This window comes from Cololabis saira, chromosome 13 (assembly GCF_033807715.1).
Source record: "Cololabis saira isolate AMF1-May2022 chromosome 13, fColSai1.1, whole genome shotgun sequence".
In the NCBI taxonomy this organism is placed as follows: Eukaryota; Metazoa; Chordata; class Actinopteri; order Beloniformes; family Belonidae; genus Cololabis; species Cololabis saira.
Window position 1 is genome coordinate 3,071,973 of NC_084599.1, and position 23,779 is coordinate 3,095,751.

At 41.7% G+C, this 23,779-nt stretch overlaps 1 protein-coding gene across 1 annotated transcript in view; it reads right to left on the bottom strand.

Moving 5' to 3' along the window:
- LOC133457663 (F-box-like/WD repeat-containing protein TBL1XR1) overlaps positions 1-23,779 on the bottom strand; it is a 100,685-nt gene that overhangs the window by 7,895 nt on the left and 69,011 nt on the right. The window contains exons 4-13 of the mRNA XM_061736961.1: positions 11,849-11,994; positions 10,588-10,819; positions 9,437-9,569; positions 7,097-7,238; positions 5,139-5,202; positions 1,960-2,057; positions 1,799-1,859; positions 1,555-1,676; positions 1,270-1,344; positions 203-330 (exon numbers count right to left, since the gene is read on the bottom strand). Coding sequence (XP_061592945.1) covers positions 203-330; positions 1,270-1,344; positions 1,555-1,676; positions 1,799-1,859; positions 1,960-2,057; positions 5,139-5,202; positions 7,097-7,238; positions 9,437-9,569; positions 10,588-10,819; positions 11,849-11,994 — 1,201 coding nt within the window. The remainder of the gene's footprint in view (positions 1-202; positions 331-1,269; positions 1,345-1,554; positions 1,677-1,798; positions 1,860-1,959; positions 2,058-5,138; positions 5,203-7,096; positions 7,239-9,436; positions 9,570-10,587; positions 10,820-11,848; positions 11,995-23,779) is intronic.

The following is a 23,779-nucleotide window of genomic DNA, read 5'->3' on the forward strand; positions in this document are numbered from 1 at the left end:
AAGAGCCACACGACGCCGGGCAAAGAGCAAAGAGCTCAGGTCAGACTCTTGACCCGAGGCAGGACGTGCTCACTCGTGTGGTCCACAGGTTTAGGAATGTTTTCTAAGGGCATCATTGTGACCTGGCCACTGCTGCAGTCGGACATGTCTGCAGTCACACAGCTAAACTGAATGCATTCTTCTAGCGGTGTCAGTACCAGACCTGGCCAGCATGAGGTTAGCGCTGGGATTGTTGGTTCCAGGACCAGTAGGACTCCATTTGATGGTGTAGATTTCTTTGCTGTGGGCCTGCAAGTCGTGGACACAGGAGTCCTGCTTCATACTCCAGATCTGAAGACACAAAAAAGAAAGAAAGAAGTCAGCAGCTCTGATGAGCATGTTAGCTGGTGTGTAACTTTTTGTAGCACATCAACGTATGTACAAGGCTATGAGAGCGCTAGTGGCTCTCATGACAGAGCAGCTCTGGTCACTAGCTGGAACTGAAGGTGCCACTATCTTCCTGCTTCAACACATCTCACTCTCTCTGAGCATCATGGTCTGTATTTCTGCCCCTGGTTGCAGTGATGCTAGGGAAGAGTATTAGAGCCAGGCAGCAGAAAAAATACAAATAAGATTTTCGGAGTGACTATTTGCACCAGGGTAAAAATATCAGTACAAATTTGCTAGCCCCCCCACTGGCCTCAATAAAAAAAAAACAACACTTGCCAGTCACATAGATTTTATCGTCAGTTATGTGTTTCATCCCAAATCATTTGGGTCAAATGCATATCAGTAGGCGTTTCTTTAAGTATTTCTGAGCCTGTAAACTACAACAGTATAATAAAATCCTGTAATGATGGCTTTTAGTTTTGGTGTCCACCCCAAGAATTTAAGTGGCCCCATCTGGCCCCCCCTAGGAAAGGTTTTTGGAGGCGCCCCTGGGTGTGGGACCTAAGCCTAATATTTTAGAGGAGGAAGAAAAAGTCGAAATGTTGAGAAAAAAGTCAAAATTTCGTGAATAACGTCGAAATTTTGACTTTATTCTTGAAATAATATTTCAACATTAATCTCGACATTTTGACTTTTTTCTCGAAGTGCACAATAAAAAAAAATCTTCCCCTCTCAAATGTTGTTTCTCCTGCATGGCCCCGATACTCTGCTCTGAGACGCTGCAGAAATGAGACTCACCAATCACAGAATTCACTTTGTATTTACATTTTACACAATGTCCCAACGTTTCTGAATTAGTGTCGTTTATCTGCAACCCTCAGGTAAATGTCCAGAGCTCACCTTCAACGTCATGTCGTCTGAGCAGGAGGCTAGCAGGTTCCCTGTGGGGTCCCACTTGATTGCATTCACTTCATTCTGGAGACACAGCAGAAGGAAGAACGATGAAAGATCAGATCATACTCCACTCTGACAGTCCTGTATATTTAGAATTGCTCTTTAACTAAACAAAAATATGTTTTATCCCAGTACTCGATGGAATTTTCAGTAGAATACTCGATTACTAAAATATTTGATAGCTGCAGCCCTAGTTGACACACACACACACACACACACACACACTCGTACCGTGTGTCCCTGGAATGTCTTGATGGGTCTGTCCTGGCCCAGCTTGCACACGTGGATACACATGTCTGTGCTGCAGGACGCAAACGTGTTGTTGCTCTGCCAGTCCACGTCCAGCGCTGGAGCTGCAGAGACGGGCAGGGAGGTCAGTGCACACACACACACACATGCACACACACACCCGCTGCCCCAGCAGCAGCAGCAGTCATCAGTCAGACCAGGAGATGCGGGTGGAGATGGGTGTTACCAGAGTGGAAGGGGAACTGCTGCTTGGCCTCTCCGGTGTGGGCGTCCCAGATGATTGTTGTCTGTAGAAGGGGAACACAAGCACAGTTACCCCGCAGCACACACACCTAATACACACACCTACAGGGGGGAGGAGTTAGACCAGAACACGTGGAGCTTCACCTTGTCTACTCCCGCACTCAGGATGAAGTTGCCTTTTTTATTCCACTTCAGGGCGAAGATGGGCCCCTTGTGTTGGCCCAGAGTGCTGGCCAGGTTCCCTGTGGAGCAAACACCAGGACAGCAGTCACATCTGGGCACGCCACGTCTCACACAGCTGGAAGCTTTTATAAAACATTTATTTTGATTTATTTATTTTTTTAAAAGCATCATCTTTTTTTTTTTTTATTATTCGGAATCACACGAGCATCAAAGCAGCATAACATCAGCATACCAAGATTATATCTCTACTGCCATCCATTTTTCTTGTTTTTTTCCTTTTTCTTGCAAACAGAAAAAAGAACAAAAACATACAGGACTGTCTCAGAAAATTAGAATATTTTGAATATTTGTGTAATGCAATTACAAAAACTAAAATGTCATACATTCTGGATTCATTACAAATCAACTGAAATATTGCAAGCCTTTTATTATTTTAATATTGCTGATCCAGCTAATAAGTCACAGCTACACTCATCTACAGACATCTGGTTACAAAACTCATTTCCGGCTGAAATAAAAACCTTCTATTTCAGTGTGTTCAAACTGAGATTACTGAATAGTAGTAGTTAGTGATTCTGACAGTTGGGGGGGAAACTTCAGAGTGTTACCTTTCAAAAGAGACCAAAACCATCCATGTACTTCAAATACACTGCAAAAACTCAAAAAAACTCTTACCAGGAATATTTGTCTTATTTCTAGTTAAAATGTCTAATTTTTAATCAAAAAATCTCATTACATTTAAAACAAGAGCCATCACCACTGGCAGATTTTTCTACTTATTTTAAGTGAAAATCTACTTGAAACAGGTGAAAATTGTTGTTTTTTCCAGTGATGAGTCTTGTTTTAAGTGTAATGAGATTTTTGTTTAACTAAAATTGAGACATTTTAACTAGAAATAGGACAAATATTCTTGTTAAGATTTGGAGTTTTTGCAGTGCGGTTCAAGAACAGCTTTCAATTTACTTTGGGTCTGCCTTGGTTAGGCGTTTTATGCTAAATTATAAAACAGATAAAAGGGATAAAACAGGAGTGGTGTATTGGAACTGTTCTAACCTGCATTTGCAGTAGCATTTTCAGGCCTGTAGAGGGCATAGTTGATTATTATCTGTTTTGGGATTTTCCCCTAGTCCGTGAAGTTGCATGAAGTGTTTGTTCTTCTGCTCCACAATAAGAGAAACGCACAGACAGCGTGCAGATGCTCACTCTTCCTCCAACTGTTGGTTTTAACCCTCCAAGTGGCAATAGAAGTGAGAACATTTATCATTGTTAAGAGTGCAAGTGTAAACTGTTCTGTTTGACACTTTTATATAGTTATGTGTTAATATAACGGTCGAGATCCGTTCGCGGACGCTGCTCTGCCGTAGATCTATGAATACTAGATCAGCCATGTCCGTTATTAAATTACATCGCTTTTTTATCGGCCATTAATTTGTATTTTCTGTACGTTGTGTTTCAGTTTCACAATTTGTGACATTAAACCCATCTGACCACAACTTTGCCTGTTCCTTGGAGGTCGTAGTGTCATGGAGAGTTTAGCTGGCTGTGAATCCGGTACATGACAGAGTCACACTGGGTGGAACAGTACCAGTGGTATGAGGTTCAAAGCAGCATCTCACCCAAAAATCACCATTAACTCAATGGTATTTTATGACAGAAAGTAGGGTTGGGCGGTATGGACTAAAAAATGTATCACGGTAATTTCTGGCATTTATCCTGAAAACGATAAAAATGACGATTAAAAAAATACCAATTCAACTCCACCTTTGTAACTATAAATCTATCACCACATTCAGTCTTTGGAGCCAAATCACTGCTGTAAAAGATACTAAATACTAAACTACACCAAATAAATTAAATTGATAAAAACCAATTAAATGAGTTACACCTGTACTGCAGAACTGTAATGACTCAGATCCTCCATGTTTGTTACACAAACACGTATCAACGGGAATTTATCTCTCTCTCTCTCTCTCTCTCTCTCTCTCTCTCTCTCTCTCTCTCTCTCTCTCTCTCTCTCTCTCTCTCTCTCTCTCTCTCTCTCTCTCTCTCTAATTTCCTTCCTTCCTTCCTTCCTTCCTTCCTTCCTTCCTTCCTTCCTTCCTTCCTTCCTTCCTTCCTTCCTTCCTTCCTTCCTTCCTTCCTTCCTTCCTTCCTTCCTTCCTTCCTTCCTTCCTTCCTTCCTTCCTTCCTTCACGTACGTTGTGTGTGGATTTAACACAGAACCATAAATCAGTTTTACACAAAAACTTCATCAACAGGAATTTATCGTTTTTACCGTGAGATACAAATTCTTACCGTGGGGAATTTTTTTGACGGTTTATCGTGAACGGTAAAATATCACCCATTCCTGCCAGAAAGCATTTGGTTTTGGACAGAACCATAACAAGTGGTAGTGGTTGTTCCTGCTGGAGCCACGTCAGCTCCAGCAGCTGCAGGAGCTGACGCTGCAGCTCTGAGCAGGTTCAGAAATATATCTGATCAGAGAGCTTTGAGAGCTCAGACATGCAGCCCGGCGGCCACTAGAGGGCAGCACCTCCCAGGAAGATCAGCTTTACTGCAGTCGTTATTCATCACCATTCACCTCCCATTCACTCACAATCAACCCTTTTATGGACTCAATTAATGGAACGTTGTGTTTCTGTAAAAGGTATCAGTTTATGGAACAATCTGGATACAGAAGCTGAAGAATACAAATCAAACATTACATTTAAAAGACTAATAAGGCCAGTTTGATGAAGAAATATCATGATAATTGTTACGTTAGGTGGGTTTTCTTTTGTTTCTCTCTCTCTCTTTTTAGCACCAGTCATTTTTTTTCCTTTGAATCAAAAAAAGAATACGACTATCTGTGTTTGACGACAGCTATTTTGTGTTAGTTTATAACTTTGTTGTAGTTTTTTTTTTTTTTTTTTTTTTTTTAAATTACGTTTATTGAAATTTGATTTCTTAGAAAAAAGGGAAAAATAAAATAATGCTAGTCTTCTTTCTGTTCCCTTTCATTCAAGGAAAGAGATTTGTTGTAATTATATTGAACTGTTTTGTTTTTCTTTTAATGAATGAAATAAAGAATAAAAAAGATAGAAAACAAAATGACACCCATATAAGGAATTTCCCAAACCAATGAGCAAATGCAATCTCACCGTCTTTAGTCCATATCCTGGCGAAGCCGTCGTAGGAGCCGGTGGCTAGGAGCGTTCCCTCACTCTGCCGGAGGAAACAACAGTGTTGGTGACACTTTAGATAGATATATCTATCTAATGTCGGCCCAGCTGGGACTCGTCCGCTTAAACACAGCACCGACACTCAACACAGACATCATGGACTACGTTTACACGCCGTCAAGACTGGGGTCAATATTCCAGTTACTGAAACATTGGGAATAATGTGTTTCCATGCATGAGCTAACAGGGTTATCCCTGTTTACATGGTGGTTAATCATTCAGGATATCTGGATCAAACCAGCGACGCACGGAGAACGTCATGAGACAATTCCCGTCATTTCTGCTTCTTCTTCCTGTATCCAAATTCAAAACAAATGCTGCTTCACGCAACTTTTCTCTCACCTTCTTGTAAATCTTCTATCCCGGTACTTTCTACCGTCTACAAATGCAGAAATGTTCATATCCTTCTAGGGGTGGGTTAAAAATATCGATATATCGATATTTTATCGATATGCATGTGTAGGAACGATTATCGATACATAAATCCAAGTATCGATTTAAAAAAAAAAAAAAAAAAAAAATTATCCCGATTTTTCCCCCATTTTATCACCCAACGCTGCTGTCCCAGACGTTGTCATTGAGCTACCGAGGGCCAGAGGTGGGAGGTGGAGCTTTATGGGCTGCAGATGGCATCAGGTTTTCAGACGGATGTGAGGGGAGGACACGACACCCTAGTGGAGCTTTTCCACTAGAACCTACTCAGCTCTACTCTCCTCGGTTAGGTTCTTCTCCACCAGGGGTCTAACGTGCAGAGTAGATACTTTTCTGTAACTATTCTCAGAGGTTCTAAGCTGCTGAGTGGGCTGTATCTGACATCATCACACTACAGGCCACTGATTGGTCGGGGGGTTGGAGTCAGACGTCTGAGTCAGGAGGAGGAAATCAGAGAAAGAGACTCTGACGGATTCTGGTTCATTTTATTCAACCAGCGCAGAAGTCTGTCTCATGATCCAACTCCAAAGTATTCAAACTTATGGATGTAGAGGCATTTCAATCTGCACTAGTAATGTTTCATCCAATTCAAAAATTTCAAAAATCATTCTGTACCGGATAACATTCAGAAATGATTCATTGGGAGGGAAGGAGGTTAGAATTTAATCAGAAACCTAAACTTCAAATCTTTATTTGTGCGTACAACAAAAATAAGTTTTTGTGCATCAGTTTGTGGAATTAAACTGTGGAATAGTTTGAATTTGGAGTTAAAAGAATGTACAAACATAAAACCATTTAAGAAGAAATATAAAGAAATGGTTTATTTGACGTATAAAAGTGAAGACTGTGTATGTTTGTATAGATATACGTATTATATTTATATTATATTCATGATAGAGTTTACATTTGGTATTAAACAGGTTATTCTGTAAAAATGATATATATTTATACAAATTAGTGTATAGTATAAAGCGTAAATACAGACATATAATGTATGTTTAGTTGTGGAAAGGGGGTGGGATTAAATACGTTTATACTTCCCCCCCACTCCTTTTCCAACATGTAACTGAAATATGTGTTTAGATGTGGGGGTTTTTTCTTTATGCGGTGGAATGAACCTGGATTTGTTTCTCTTATCTTTTCTTCTTGTTTTTTTTTAATACATGTTCGAAATAAATAAAAACCAACGAACGAACAAAGGATGTCCAAGCTCTAAGCTGCTTCCCCACAGACGTTTCCCCCGTCACTGTTCATTCTAACTGCAGCTTCAGCCACACAGGGCAAGTCTGATTCAGAACTGCATGATTGTCAGGTATTTAAAAAGCTTGTTGGACGAAAAGAATCAGCAAGTTAAATAGTAAAGCTGTGGACAAGATGAAGTTAATTAAATCACTGCAATCAGCGGAGGACGTGATGACATGATGACGATGTGAGTGAGTCCTCACGTTCCAGTCCAGCGAGGTGACGTCCTTGTTGCTGGGGACGTCCTGCCCCCCCTCCCGTATGCAGTGTCTCAGCACCAGCTGGGTGGAGCTGCTGCTGCTGTTCTCACTCAGGTTCCAGATCCGAGCCGTGGAGTCTCCAGACCTGCACACACAACAACAATAATCAAAGCTGCAAGCAGCCATGAACGGGACCTCGATTTCAATAGGGCTTCACACAAGCCTGCTGGTGCTCGGTCCCTAATGATACATTTGATTTGGTGGCACCTTTCAAGTCACCCAAGGTCACCTTGCAAAAATAAGAGCATAACATATATATATATATATATATATATATATATATATATATATATATATATATATATATATATATATTATGTATTATGTATGTTCATACACATTTTAACCAACACATTTCCATGACTTTCCCATGACTTGTCAGCAAGTTTCCATGACTATACATGACATCTAAAACATCAATGTATGAATGAAATATAGGAATAAAACTATGTCAAAAGTCACCACAGTGGGGATCTAATGACAATTATGGTTTTATACAAAATAAACATTTGTTTAAACTAACACTGATATACCAGCAATATGTTGTAGTATATGTAGTGTATGTTTTATAGTAATCTAATATCATTGTAATAACTGTAATAATAACTGTTGGAGAATGTGGTCACTCGCTCTGCATGATGTGCAAGACCCTAGGCACGTAAACGCGTAAAACACGTGAGACTTTTCCAAACTAAATCTTTAAAGATGTGTATAGCACATTATTGCACGATTATAACGAGCACTGCTTACATTGCGCCTTCAATAAATACTACTGCATTGTTCAAAACAATGCAGTAGTTAGTGGCTCTGCCCCCCCCCCCCCCCCTCTGGTTAGTGGCTCTGCCTCCTCCCCTGAACCCCCCCCCCTTCCAGAGCCACTAACCAGAGGGGGGCTGTGAGGAGAACATGTGAACAACTGTTTGGTTCTTTTTGTGCAGCTTCAAATGCAGCTGAATATTCTCTAGTGCTGTCTGTTCTAATTGAGAGCAGAAGGTAAACGTTCCAGTGCAACAGTCCACCTGTCCTCTCACGAGGAGGACCACGAGTACCACGAGTGCCACGCAGACACCACTGCATGAGCCGATCCAGGTTTTACCCCCTTATGATCCAGGTCCTGGTCCAGGTTTCTTCCTCCTAAAGGGGAGTTTTTCTTGCCACTGTTTTGCTTAAGGCTTTTCTCCCACTATGGGAGTTTTTCTTCTGTTGTAATAGATACTATATGTTTAAAAACACATAGAAGAAAACAATTCTTGACAAATAAAATAAGAATAAGTAAATAAAAATAAGACCACAAAATAACTCAATTTACCTTCTGTTTATACAGGACTGTCTCAGAAAATTAGAATATTGTGATTTTCTGTAATGCAATTACAAAAACTAAAATGTCATACATTCTGGATTCATTACAAATCAACTGAAATATTGCAAGCCTTTTATTATTTTAATATTGCTGATCATGGCTTACAGCTTAAGAAAACTCAAATATCCTATCTCAAAAAATTAGAATATTCTGGGAATCTTAATCTTAAACTGTAAACCATAATCAGCAATATTAAAATAAAAGGTTTGCAATATTTCAGTTGATTTGTAATGAATCCAGAATGTATGACATTTTTTTTTTATTTTTTTAATTGCATTACAGAAAATAAAGAACTTTATCACAATATTCTAATTTTCTGAGACAGTCCTGTATTTCTTTTATTATTAAGCCCCGTTTACACGTAGCAAAAACAGTGGTGTTTTCATGCCTTTTGGCCGTTCAGAAATGAAGCTCAAAGTCTCCAGAAACCATCACTCCTGAAAACTCCAAAGTGGAGATTTACAAAAACTCTGTCTTCACGTTTGCTTGTAAACAGGCTGGTCATGATCAGCAGAGAAGTGACTGGAAATGACATTTTGTAGGAGGCTAGTTTAATTATGCCTTGATCTTTGTTTATTCATTGTTTGTGTTGTATTTATTTATTTTTTGTTATTATTTTGTCTTTTCTTTATTTTCTTATTTTATTTTATTTTTTATATTTTCTATGGCATATATGATATGATATTGTGAGGAAGGGACAGGACTAAACCAGCGTTCTGTTTCCTCCTGTTCCCTCTCCAACACATTGTTTTGCTGTTGTTTTTATTTCTGGACGAGACTGTTCAATTGTTTTGCTTTTTTTGATATTTTGACGCTTTTAATTTGCTGGTGATTTGTTACTGAATAACTAAAATGAATGTGTGAATTGCAGCAGGATTGAGGTGTTTCGGTGTGTGTGTGTGTGTGTGTGTGTGCAGACTCACCCCGAGGCCAGCAGGTCGCTCACGGGGTTCCAGGCACAGATAAACACCTCCGACTCGTGTCCCCGCAGCACCATGGCCTTGTTCTGGGGGATCTCCACGTCCCCGTCCACCTCCATCAGGTCAGAGTGGTTGTCTGGGGGGGGACACGCACAAGCACACACGTTAGAATTAAAATGACATTCCCAATTAGACTTCATTCCGAAGTGTCGGGTTTATTTCGATTTTAAATCCTAATAGAATAATTCCGCGATCATGTATACACTCATTCCTCTTTAACCCGTCGCCGCACGGGGGCCCGCCCTCGCCCCCTCCAGCCCATATCCGGTGCACACTCACTCCAAAATGTACAAAACTAGGTCATTTACAAATCTTGTACAAACCAAAGGTCTATTAGATCCTATCCAGTAAAGTATTTAGTCCAAAATACATTATTATACCAGTAAATATCCACAAACAGCCTCTTCATCTCCACCGTGGTCGGAGAAGCACATGTTATTTGTTTACAGGTCTGTAACTCCTCCGTCCTGCACGTTTTCAGACGGGAGAGCGCGATGCTAAAATGGAGCGTACTCTACATTGATTGACAGCTCATCCGGCCAATCAGGAGCTTCCTGTCCCCTCATCAGCCTGTGTTGGGGCGGGACGAGCACGTCCGGCTTTTGTCATGAGAAAAACCTCGGCAATTGCAGCATTCGCCCAGAAGATGGTGCAGTTGTAGAGCAAATCAAATGCTGAACACAACGATATAGGTCTGTACGTGGTAAATTCAACGGTTCAAAAGTTATGCCCATGGGACGGCTAAGTTAGTTTTTCTTCCGGTAGTTTAACTTCCGGCCCCCCCCCTATCCAATCAGAACCTTCTCAACCCCCAGACCTGGAGAGGAATTGGAGAAAGACCATCAAACGTGTTTTCCATGTAAACCTCAATTCAGAATGACTATTTCCATGTAAACTGGAAGGAAAATGGTTTAATTGAGAATGATTTAATTGGGAATCATTAAAAAACATCATGTAACCGTGGCCAGTGCCATAAGGAGTTAAATGTTTGCTTTAGATTGGTGCAGGAGTGTGGAGTGTGGAGGAAACAGCAGCTTGTTTCTTATCTTATCTTATCTTATCCACATGTTTGTGATCCGTGCAGCTTCACTCACTGGCTAAGGCGTGGGCTCCGTTCTCCTCCCCGTTGGCCGTGTTCTCTCCGTTCTTGGCGTTGCCGGCGATGCTGCCCCCGGCGGCCGACGCCGGCGTGGAGGAGGCGGCCGCCTGCTGCTGCTGGGCCATCTTGTCCCGGTACGCCTGCTGCCGCGTCTGCACCACGTCCGGCATCACGGCGTCGATCAGGGACAGGGACTCGATGGGACGCCCGTCAAACAACGTGCCATCCTGCCGGGACGAGGACAAGACTCCGTTATACCAAACACCTTCATCACCAGAGCTGGTAGTAACCACTTACATTTACTCCCTTACAGTTACGCGAGTAAGTTTAGGGAAATGTTGTACTTTTAGGAGTAGTTTTGAATCACTATACTTTTTACTTTTACTTGAGTAGATTTGTGAAGAAGAAACTGTTCCTCTTACTCCGCTACATTAGGCTACGTTGAGCTGTTACTTTTCTTTTATCCCTTTTATCTGCGTACGCGTCAATCTCATGACATCACTGGGTGATTCTTTGGAATAAATGTTTGTTTTTGCATGTTTTGTCACATTTACACAGACTCAAACACACACAGAGTTTCTATGAGTTCATGTTTGTTCTAGTTCTGCCTGGTTAAAAAAGAAAAGTACAAAGGCTGGAAATTTTGTACTACTTGTGCTTAATTTATTTTTTTATTCTGCTATTATTTTATTATTTATTAAAGTACTTGAATTTACTTTAAGATTATTTTATTTTAAGCTATTTTTTATTAATTTTAATATATTTTATTGATTTAATTTGCCTGAAGATGATTATTTTGTACTTTTGTCTGTTTGAATGGTTGTGTTAAAAAAATAAATCAGACGTTACTCAACAGTTACTCAGTACTTGAGTAGTTTTTTCACCAAGTACTTTTTTACTTTTACTCAAGTCATTATTTGGATTATTATTATTTATTTATTTTTGTTTAATTAATGGTATGAAAAGTAAAAAAAAAAAAAAAAGGGGGGGGGGGGGTATTGATAATTATATTGGTATTGTAAATCTTTTTTTTCTTGCCCTCAATAAAGATATCTATACAAAAAACGAAACATTTGTAAAAGCGGCTGCAGGAATGCAGCAGCAGGAATGCAGCAGCAGGAATGCAGCAGCAGGAATGCAGCAGCAGGAATGCAGCAGCAGGAATGCAGCAGCAGGAATGCAGCAGCAGGAATGCAGCAGCAGGAATGCAGCAGCAGGAATGCAGCAGCAGGAATGCAGCAGCAGGAATGTCCCACCTCATTAATGCTGACTTCAGCCTCCACGTACTGCAGGCCCTTCTGGATGATGGAGATCAGGGCAGCAGGGGGAACCAGAGCTCCGTTGATGTTGGACTGGCTGATGTGGCTCTCAATACCGAAGGTGAACGCCGAGTGGGAGAACCCTGCACACAAACACACCGTCACTTCCTTTAACAGCATTCTCCTTTATCTCAATTCATTAGAAATTCTCATGTTATGAAATTTTATGATTTGTTTTATAATAACATTATGCAAATTATGTTCAGAGCAAAATCAAAAATGCTCCCTGACTCAATACAGAGGATCTTTTCAATTCAGGAGGTGTCTTAGAGGTGTCTGCAATTTCACTGTACAAAAAGCTAAAACAGGTCTGAAAAGGAAACGAGTCTCCATTACTGGAGTTAAACTCTGGAATGATGCAAACATACATTTAAAAACATGTCATTCTCTTTTGGTTTTTAAGAAAATGGTTTGTAAAGTTATTTTTGAAGCTTATAAGTGCGATTGACTATCTGTTAATGTTTCTTTGCTTTTCTGTTGTTTCTTTGCTTTTCTATTCTCTTTTTGCTTTTCTGGAGGTCGGTAGCCACAAAAAGAAAGTTGATAATATAAGATAGATTTTATAAGCAGTCTGCTTCAGCCTATGCCTTTTCAGTCATTATTAAACACATGATTATTGGTTTGGTGTGAAATGTTAATGCTGTGCACAATGTTTTTTGGCGTTGTGTTGTTTTTGTGTTGTGTTGTGTTGTCATGACTGAATAAACTTCATTCATTCATTATGTAAAATTGTTTATTCTGTTCTCATAACGCCCTCCTTTCCGCTGCTTTTATTTGGAGCATTTTCTTATGAATGCTATTGTTTCCTTTGCAGGGAGACGTTTACTGCCGTACAGTACGTTTACACGAGTGGACTGAACGCTGTTGCAAACTATCCACTAATCTGCAATGTTTTCACATTATCTCATTCGTCATGGAATCCAAGTTTAGAGAAACTCCTTTTTCTTTGACCTTCGCCTCAAAACGGATGAGTAAACTGCAGCGTCGCCACGGCAACGACTGTCCCTCTGCAAACAGAGTCCTGCGTAGGGGACGTGAGAGTTTATTCTGAATGAAAGATGAAGCTCGGAGTCGACCGGTTCATTGAAATGAAGACTTTCTGAACAACGACATTACGGGAAAAGGAATTGAAGAAATCCGTCAAAAAAAAACAAACCTAATAATTTGAAAATTTGAATAAGACAAAAACAAATGTGTGTATGTAGATATATGTAGATATAGAGCAGATGGAGTTAATATAGAGATAGTATGGTGTAAATAAGTATATTTATATAAATATTTATATGGGCATGTGTGTACAAATATATAGAAATACTCAACTATGTGTATGTATGTATAGGTAAGTGTATGAGTAGAATTATAGTACAGGACTGTCTCAGAAAATTAGAATATTGTGATAAAGTTCTTTATTTTCTGTAATGCAATTAGAAAAACAAAAATGTCATACATTCTGGATTCTTTACAAATCAACCGAAATATTGCAAGCCTTTTATTATTTTAATATTGCTGATTATGGTTTACAGTTTAAGATTAAGATCCCCAGAATATTCTCATTTTTTGAGATAGGATATTTGAGTTTTCTTAAGCTGTAAACCATGATCAGCAATATTAAAATAATAAAAGGCTTGCAATATTTCAGTTGATTTGTAATGAATCCAGAACGTATGACATTTTTATTTTTGTAATTGCATTACAGAAAATCACAATAGTGACATCCACTGCTAACCCAGGAAGCAGGAACACATGGAGGCACACGCCAAGCACTGGAAATCTGCAACAAAAACCACAAACGAAACACGAAACCGTCACGGAGCCGACCAAAACACGAGCAGCAATCGACCCAAATCTCGAGATCTGATCACAGTCTGAGCTAAGCTACCGCTACCGCTACCTAACCCCAAAAACTACAGAGCAAGCATGCAGGTGAACAAGCCAATGTGTATGTCTATGTGTGTGTGTGCGTGTATGTATATGTCTGTGTGGCTGTGTGTGGCTGTGTGTGTGTGTGTGTGTGTGTGTGTGTGTGGCTATGTGTTTGTATGTTCCGTGTTTATATGTATATGTCTGAGTGGCTGTGTGTGTGTGTGTGTGTGTGTGTGTGTGTGTGTGTGTGTGTGTGTGTGTGTGTGTGTGTGTGTGTGTGTGTGTACGTACAGTATATGTCTGTGTGGCTGTGTGTGTATGAGTGTGTGTGGCTATGTGTTTGTATGTTCCGTGTGTATATGTATATGTCTGAGTGGCTGTGTGTGTGTGTGTGTGTGTGTGTGTGTGTGTGTGTGTGTGTGTGTGTGTGTGTGTGTGTGTGTGTGTGTGTGTGTGTGGCTATGTGTGTGTATGTATGCATGTGTGTGTGTGTGTGTGTGTGTGTGTGTGTGTGTGTGTGTGTGTGTGTGTGTGTGTGTGTGTATCTATGTGGCTATGTGTATGTATGTTGGCTATGTAGAGGACCAGAGGAAACGTCCACACATGTCCACACACATGTCCCTGTAGAGGACCAGAGGAAACGTCCACACATGTCCACACACATGTCCCTGTAGAGGACCAGAGGAAACGTCCACACATGTCCACACACATGTCCCTGTAGAGGACCAGAGGAAACGTCCACACATGTCCCTGTAGAGGACCAGAGGAAACGTCCACACATGTCCCTGTAGAGGACCAGAGGAAACGTCCACACATGTCCCTGTAGAGGACCAGAGGAAACGTCCACACATGTCCCTGTTCAAACTCTCCTCGTTGAGATTCCAAGAAACGAGGAATCCACAAAAACAGCACATCAGGTCTCACACGCATCTGGACAAAACAATGTCTTCTAATTAGGGACGCCCCGATACCGATACTGACCGCCCGGTCATCCTGCTGCTGCTTCCACCTGCCTGCGGCCCCCACCCCCGGTCATCCCGTTGCTGCTTCCACCTGCCTGCTGTCCCCACCCCCGGTCATCCTGTTGCTGCTTCCAACTGCCTGCTGTCCCAACCCCCGGTCATCCCGTTGCTGCTTCCACCTGCCTGCGGCCCCCACCCCCGGTCATCCCGCTGCTGCTTCCACCTGCCTGCGGTCCCCACTGAAGAATAGAAGACAGATCCAGCTCCCTCTTTGTGTCCCAACAGGTTTGATTTGCTTCACTCGGGCTCTTGGATTCGATTCCAGTTTACTTTGTGGAGATGAAACGCTGCCTTCAGGACAGCAATGCTTATCAAAGCAACAGATTGATTATCTGGGGTTCCGCGGCCGAGAGAACCCTCGCCCGGGGAATAACGGAGATGTTCCGCTCTACTATCACCAGGAAGCTCCGTCTCCAGCAGAGCAGCACATGCACACAACTCAAACTTACCCAAACAAGACTAAAGTCAGTACAAGACAAGTCATTTCTTGAATTAGTGGACCACACAATTATGCTAAATTATGTGGAAAACTCATAAGAACATTTTGCCAATCAATATACAGAAAAAAATTGAAAAAGAGAAAATAAGTATAACTTTAAAGGAACAGAGATCTTTAAAAAAAAATAAAAAATTCAGGACAAAGTTAATGGAACGTTGTGTTTCTGTAAAATGTATCAGTTCATGGAACAATCTGGATACAGAAGCCGAAGAATGCAAATCAAATATTACATTTAAAAGAATAATAAAAGTCAGTTTGATGAAGAAATATCATGATAATTGTTAAGTTAGGTGGGTTTTCTTTTTTTCTCTCTCTTTTTTTAGCACCATTGTCATATTTTTTTCTTTGAATCAAAAGAAAGAATACAACTATCTGTGTTTGACGACAGCTATTTTGTTATTTTATAACTTTGTTGCAGTTTTTTTTTTTTTTTTTATTAAATTTATTGGAAAGTGTAAGTTAATTGCGTAATTTGTTGCAGTTTTTTTTATTATTACTGACAGATAAAATAAGCTTAGTCTTCTTTCTGTTCCCCTTTCATTCAAGGAAAGAGATTTGTTGTAATTATATTGAACTGTTTTGTTCTCTTTTAATGAATAAAATAAAGAAGAAAGAAAAGAAGAAAGAAAAGACACTGCTTATTCAACAAGTCTTTCACTAATCAGTCAGAAAAGTCAGTCAAGGAGTGCGTTTACATGGGAAGTTTAATTGCTCTTTAATTCAGAATTAAAATTAAATCTGATTTAAAATGAGTAAAAATGACCATGTAAACACCTAATTCCGAATGAAAATGGCCATTCTGAATTAAACTTAATTCTGAAGTAAGTGGCAGGTTTATTCTGATTTTAAATCTGAATAGAATAATTCCAGATCATGTAAAGACTCATTCCTCTTTAAATTAATTCTGGTCTTTCTTTCTGCTCGTTCCCTCGCCCGTCTGTCTCCATGATCTTATATTCCACTGGGCTGGTTTTCTAACAAAGTTTCAAGATGCAGCAGCAGTAAACGCTGGTCAAGAGCAGAGACCATTTATTTCATAAATAGAAATAATTAAAAGAACAGATGGAAACAGGAAACATAAACATTGTGAGCTTTTCAAAGTTGTAGGGGCTAAGTTAGTTTTTCTTCCGGTAGTTTAACTTCCGGTCCCCCCCCTATCCAATCAGAACCTTCCCAACCCCCAGACCTGGAGAGGAATTGGAGAAAGACCATCAAACGTGTTTTCCATGTAAACCTCAATTCAGAATTATTTAATTCGGAATAATTAATTCCGAATTCAAAAACATCATGTAACCGTGGCCAATAACTACTATACATGACCACTTCAAAGGATTAAAGACAACATTAAAAGGAAAGAAAGAAATGAAAAAGGTGTGCATAAACTACTCTAATGTCACCAGAGCAACACTAATTACAGTTTAGCCCCAGAAATGTTTGTAGAAGTGTCAACTCTGGGCCTGTAATCCTGAAGTGATGTGGCTGGAGTGCAGGATGTTTGTCTGATGAAACCAGAGCAGCTTCTCTCCCGCTGACACCAGAACATCCACAAATATCCAGTTCTGACACCAGAACATCCAGAAATATCCAGAAATATCCAGTTGTCAGCAGCTCCAGAGCAAACACGCAGCCAAACTGATGATGTAACAATCCATGTTTCAAATGTAGTTGGAATGTTTCAGTAAGTCCCAAAGTGATTGGACCTTTTCCTCTCGCTTTGTTTAAGCATCAGGGGCAAATGGCTATTTTACCTGAAAAATGTTTTACAAATGGGATTTCTTTTTGAGTAGCAGAAATGTATTTGACCCGGAACCACTTCTGGTTTGGAGAGAAATACACTTTTTTTTTTTTTTTTTTTTAAACATGTCATGTTTTTTTCATCATTCCCTTTCTCATCTCCTCTGGGGTTACAGGAACACTGAAGCAGAAATAAAGGTTTTATGTCAACTATGAAGGTCTCCATGCCACAAACCATGATTACAAACATTAGTTTAGTGCTCCTTTCAATTTCAACAACACAAATAACCCAAAGTACAGGTGGGAATCGTCAGTGTAACAACATTTTTTTTTATATACATTATATATATATATATATATATATATATATATATATATATATATATATATATATATATATATATATATATATATATATATATATATATATATATACACATACATACACACATACACACACACACACACACACACAATTTTGACTACTTAACTAGACTGAAGCCTAAGCTTATGACGCCTACGTTTTTCACAAAATAAAATGTTAGCTTTTACAAACTAGTGCATTTAGGATTTAGAGAATGAAACAAAATACATAAATAAATCCATATGAGAAGTTGCCCGAGTATAAACAAAATAACTACACAAACATACGGCATATTCCACATGTCATTACTAAATATCATTCCATACAGTATATATATATAAGCACATACATACACATACTGTGTATATATTCAGAATCCAATTTAAAATTGTATTACTTGCGTATAAAGCCCAAAACGGCTTAGCTCTGCAATATTTGCAAGACCTGATAGTGCCTTATGTTCCTGGCAGAGCTCTCCGTTCTCAGAGTGCAGGTTTACTCGTAGTTCCTAAAGTATCCAAATGTAGATTTGGAGGGCGGGCGTTCTGCTATCAGGCACCGTTACTATAGAACCAACTTCCAATCTGGGTTAAGGAGGCTGACACCACCTCCACCTTTAAAACTAAACTTAAAACCTTTCTGTTTAGTAAAGCCTATAGTTAGTGTTTAGTAAACCTCTAATTAGTGTTAGTAAACCTCTAGTTAGTGTTTAGTAAACCTCTAGCTGGTGTTGGTGAATCTCTAGTTAGTGTAAACTAGTGTGTTATGGCCCTTTTGCACTAGTCCCGCCTGAGCTCGGTTCTACCCGCCACGGCCCCGTTTTGCGCATTTGCACTAGGGGCTGAGACGGGTAGAGCCGCTCCAAGCCGATACTATTTCTATAACCATTCTGGCGAGGTTCTATCCGGGCTGAGCCGGGACTATTTCTGACGTCACCACTCTCCGCGCCACTGATTGGTCGGGGGGCGGGGCCCTCATCACCCTCCGTGCCACTGATTGGTCGGGGGCGGGGCCGTCAGACGTTTGAATCAGGAAGCGGGAGTCAGTGTGAGCGCGACTCGTGGCGATTTTATTATAAAGCGCAAAACGTCTGTTTGGTGATCCAACTCTGAGGTGCAGATGTTCATAAACCTGGTGGGTGATGAGAGAATTAAAAAAGGGATGTAGACGGGCTGTTTTACTCTCAGCCGCTCGCGGCTCCAGCTGATTTCTCATCAGCGCCGACATGAACAAAGCGGTTGCGCAATCGAGTACGTCACAGCAGCTTCACCCCAACCTGGCCACTTCTCCCCTGGCTGTGGAAAAACAAACAGGGACAAAACGGGTAGAGGCGTGACGAGCTGAGTCGGGCCGAGTAAGGACTAGTGCAAAAGGGGCATTAGAGTCAGTAGTCATAGCTGCAGTTATAGAACAAGACTATAATAGTTAGTCTCAAACATAGCTTGGTGGTAGATATGCTGCTATAGGCCTATGCTGCAGGGGGGCACCGACGGTGCCTCTCACCCTTCTTCTCCTCTCCTCTTCCCTTCCTCTCTTCTCCATTTCCATTTTTATTTATTATAAGTATCTCATAGCTATCATTTTTGTCCATCACTCCTGTAGTTTCTTGTGCTGGCCCCCCTTTTCTTTTCTTTTTTCTCTTTTGTACATGGTGCAGCATTCTCTGCCGGTGGCGAAGAGCATCTCTGAATGCACAACACCTGAACCTGCAGCGTGGGAGTGAGAGGGGCAGGGTAAGAGCCCGGGCAGGCGGGGGAGAGATTTGTCCGTCAAGACTCCTCTCCCTGGCCCTGCCCCTTCTCAACCTTTCCCCGACCCTGCACCTAACCTGGGGCTTGCTGATTGGGCCGGAGCTTCGGGAGCTGTGTGCTGGCCTGCGGTCCCCACCCCCGGTCATCCCGTTGCTGCTTCCACCTGCCTGCGGTCCCCACCCCTGGTCATCCCGTTGCTGCTTGCACCCGCCTGCTGTCCCCACCCCCGGTCATCCCGCTGCTGCTTCCACCTGCCTGCGGTTCCCATCCCCGGTCATCCCGTTGCTGCTTCCACCTGCCTGCTGCCCCCCCACTATATATATATATATACACTATATATATATATATATATATATATATATATATATATATATATATATATATACATACATGTATATATATACAAATATATACATATATACAAATATGCATGTGTGTATATGTGTGTGTGTGTGTGTGTGTATGTATATATATATATATATATATATACACACACATACACACACACACACATACACACACACACACACACACACATGCATACATACATACACACATACATATTATGGTCTTTAAGCGTCGCAAAAAGGACAAGATGTTGTTCTAGGAGTCTAACTTCTTCCAACATATTTCATTTTCCTGCCTGCTTGCTTCCAGGAGGAACTTCCAGGAGGAACTCCCTGCCCTCCAGAGACGCTGCAGACGCTACAGTTTGGGATGTGAGACGCTGCACAGCCAGCACCGTTACTACTGAACACATGTGTTGCTGTTTTTTATGGCAACATTAGCAGTAAAATAACATTGACACTTTTAGAGACTGCTCAGCTCTGGTGCAGGAGCACAACCCAACTCCCCCGTTCCCTCAACCAGGATTTCAATGTAAACACACACTTCTTTTGGTGCTATAGTATTTCTGATGCGTTGTGCAGGAGGGCCCAAGAACAGCTCCAGAAAAACAATGGCAGCAGCTGCCGTCACACGCTCCACTGCTCCGACTGACTAATGCCTAATGAACGACATCCAGTGGCAGTTTCTCCGGAGAAATCACAGTCTAATCCAGAGGAAGCAGACGTTTGGCACACTTTGGGCTTCCCTGGAAACCCAGCATTCTCTCTTAAAGGATACACGCGCAGAAAAGACGCATATCTGTTTTAATTTTAATTTTTTTTATCTGTCTGTTTAACATTACTAGCCTATATACGGAAGAGTATTAGGGGCATGCAGGAGAAAAAATATTTGAGAGGGGAACTTTTTTTTTTTCTTGTGCAATACAATTTCAAGAATAAAGTCGAAATTTCGTGAATAAAGTGGAAATTTCGCCTTTTTTCTCAACATTTCAACTTTATTCACGAAATGTTTTACTTTTGTCCTCGACATTTCGACTTTTTTCTCGAAATTGTACTACAACATTAATCTCGACATTTCGACTTTTTTCTCGACATTTCGACTGTGCATAATGAAAAAAAAAAATCTTCCTTCTCTAAAAATATTATTTTTATTTTTATCCTGCCTGGCCCTAATAAACAGTCAGGACTCTTTTCCACTGTCTATATATTCCATTTTCCCGGAGTGCCAGCGGGACCAGAACCCTGTAGATCAGGGGTGGGCAGTTCCTGCTCCTCTACAGACGTGTCCTGCACGCTTTAGATTTGTCCCTGCTTAAAACACACCTGATTCAAATCAATCATGGTTATCACTAGTCATCAGGTCTGGTAACGACACGGCCTTATCTCTCAGGGTTGTGTTTAAGCAGGGACACGTCTCTAATGTGCAGGACAATGGCCCAGCCCTGCTGTAGACAGAGACCGTTGGTTCAGGTCCATAAACTTGTTTATGGTTTTATTCTCTCAACACGTCTTGGTTCCGTACCAACTCTGCTGGGTAAACAAAGCCATCCAGTTCCCCTGTAAACCAACATGCAGGCCAGGTGTTGCTGCTGGTACAAGCAAACACATGAACAACTGTTGACACACCTTAACCATCTGCTTTGCTCATATTGTGACTAAACAAAGGTCACCAAGTAGGCCTGGGACGATAACACATTTTGCTGGACGATATATTGTCCCACAAATTATTGACGATAAACGATATTATTGTCGACATTGTCGAGACCAAAATAAGCACTTATGTAATGTTAATATATCATAATAATGCAAGTACACTCTTTCAAATGTAATAATTAAACCTTTATTTGAACTTGGAGAACTTTTAAATATGCAAAACAAATAAAACAAGCAAACGGCGGGTTCGAGCCTTCGTGCCCCCAAGTGCAGACCGTCGGGACGCCTGGTTGCGACGTGCGGGACCCGCCCGGGGACCTCCGCACCCCTCGCAGAAACCGCCACCCCCCCCAAACAGCAGCTCTCACCCGCGGGGGTGAGACGAAAAAGGGAGTGCCGTCTGCCGGTGGACTCAGGTCTCCGCGCTGACCGTGCACCACTGCGCCTGCGAAGGCCGGCGGAGGCGGACGCACGCTCCCATCCACTCGGGGGATCTTGGCGGCGGACGTGTGGGGTGACGGAGCTCCGGCTCGTCCCCTCGCCGCGCCGGCGCGCCCGGCAATCACCCGAGCACTGAGCCGCGGGCTGGAGGGAGAGAGACGACCGGCCTCCGGGCCGCCACCGCCCCTCTCCTCTCCACCCGCGCTCTCCTTTTTTTTTCAACTCGGGGGATTCAACCCGAGGCTCCGCCTCCCCCACAGATACAAAGAGTCTGAATGATTGACAAGATGGTTCACTCCGTTCATTTTTTTCCGCTAAGGAACAAACGCGCCCAGGTGCTAAGACCGATGCACAGAGTGAGCCCTCTTGTTATCCAGTGTGTTTGGAGGCCGGAGACGAAGAAAACAAATATGCGTGCAAATGGCCATTTATCGAGGCCGGAAAAATTATCGAGTCCATTTTCATTTATCGTGCGATTAATTGATTTATTGATTATCGTCCCAGGCCTATCACCAAGTCTAGTTTTCATCCTGGTGTTTTAATCAAGTGCATACCAATATCCCCCTTTGTTTTATCCCAAAGCAGTGCTCCTGATCTTAATTAAAAATGTGAGTCTTTGTACCAAGATGTTGAGGTCAACGCCGATAAACGCAGCACTGGTGTCGCATAACAGCTGCTGAATGACATAATACAACTACGACACTTGCACACGTATGTATTTAATATACAAACCCACCGGTTACTCGTCACACCCTCCGGTCACATTCAATAATTCAATTCAATTTTATTTATATAGTGTCTAATACAACAAAAGTTGTCTCTAGGATCTTTCCAGAGACCCAGAACATAAACCCCCGAGCAATTATAACATAAACAATGGCAGGTAAAAACTCCCCTAGTGGGAGAAAAGCCTTAAACCAAACAGTCGTATAACAGGGATTAAAGCAAAAAAAAATCCCAGGACGGAAAGTTTTCAGACCCCCCCCCCCCCCCGTTGCGATTGAAAACGTAAATTTATAATCCATTCCTGAGAGTTCATTTTTTAATCCAGTGGCAATATCCGTGCTAGTAGATACTTTTTATGTAATAATGACAGGGGGTTCTAAACGAGGCACTGCACTACAGACTCGCTACATAACTTTGAACAAAGCATCTGAAATTAAAATGCAGATATACAAGCTCACAGCGCGTCACATTCGTAATGCAACGTAGGCTTGTAGCTCCGCAGTGTTTACATTGCGGCACACCGACATGCGACGAGGTCTAGCGCTGAGTTATGGTTCTGCGTCACACCAACACAGAGCACACGGCGCAGAGCACACGGCGTAGGGTACGCGGCGACACGCACCGTACGGCGCGCGTCGCCGCGTAACCTACGCCGAGGCCTACGGCGTAGGTTCGCGTCGGTTTAACGCGAAACCATAATTCAGGCTTCACAGCGCGACTCCACTGTCCGCCGGCGCGCGCCCGGCTCGTCGCCACGCCGACTCCGCGCTCATATATTTAATACATTTATAAAGCCCATATATTTATAAAGCCCCACCTGGCCGAGCCCTAACACTGAGGCCATGGTAGATTTAGGTTACACACGGACACGCAGCACTGTTGACTTTTTTTCCCTGCCGGCTCTGCTCATTCGCAACGTGACCAGATCCGGCTCTGCGTCGATTTAACGCAGAACCATAATTCAGGCTTCACTCACTGCCGCAACGTGTTGCCTCCAGTCATTTCAATGAGAAGCACACGCAAACACTGCATTGCATATTCAGCGCCGCACAGAAGCTCCCAAATGGAAATGATTTTTGATTTCTGAATGAATGGATAGATACGTTGCTTATTTTTTGCATATTATGTTTTTCTTTTCTGGCCTGGCGCATCGCGTTTTCGAGTCCGTTGTTTGGGGATTTTTTTTTTTTTTTCCCCCGTTCCGCGGAAATTTTTTGCTGAGACCAAAATCCGCGGAAGATTCTGATGCCTGGTTATTAGGTGTCAGGTTACGTGCATCTAAAACCTTTACTGTGTGTGCACAGCCAACAGCTGATTGACTGCAGTGGGCGCCGTTCGACAAGTCACCGCGGCGCTACAGACACCCCGGTGTTCATATTTTTTGTCGGATTTGCGCTGATCTCATAAAAAAATATCCCAAAAAAATCCCCAGGACGGAAATCCGTACCCAGTACGGAGAACTTTAATC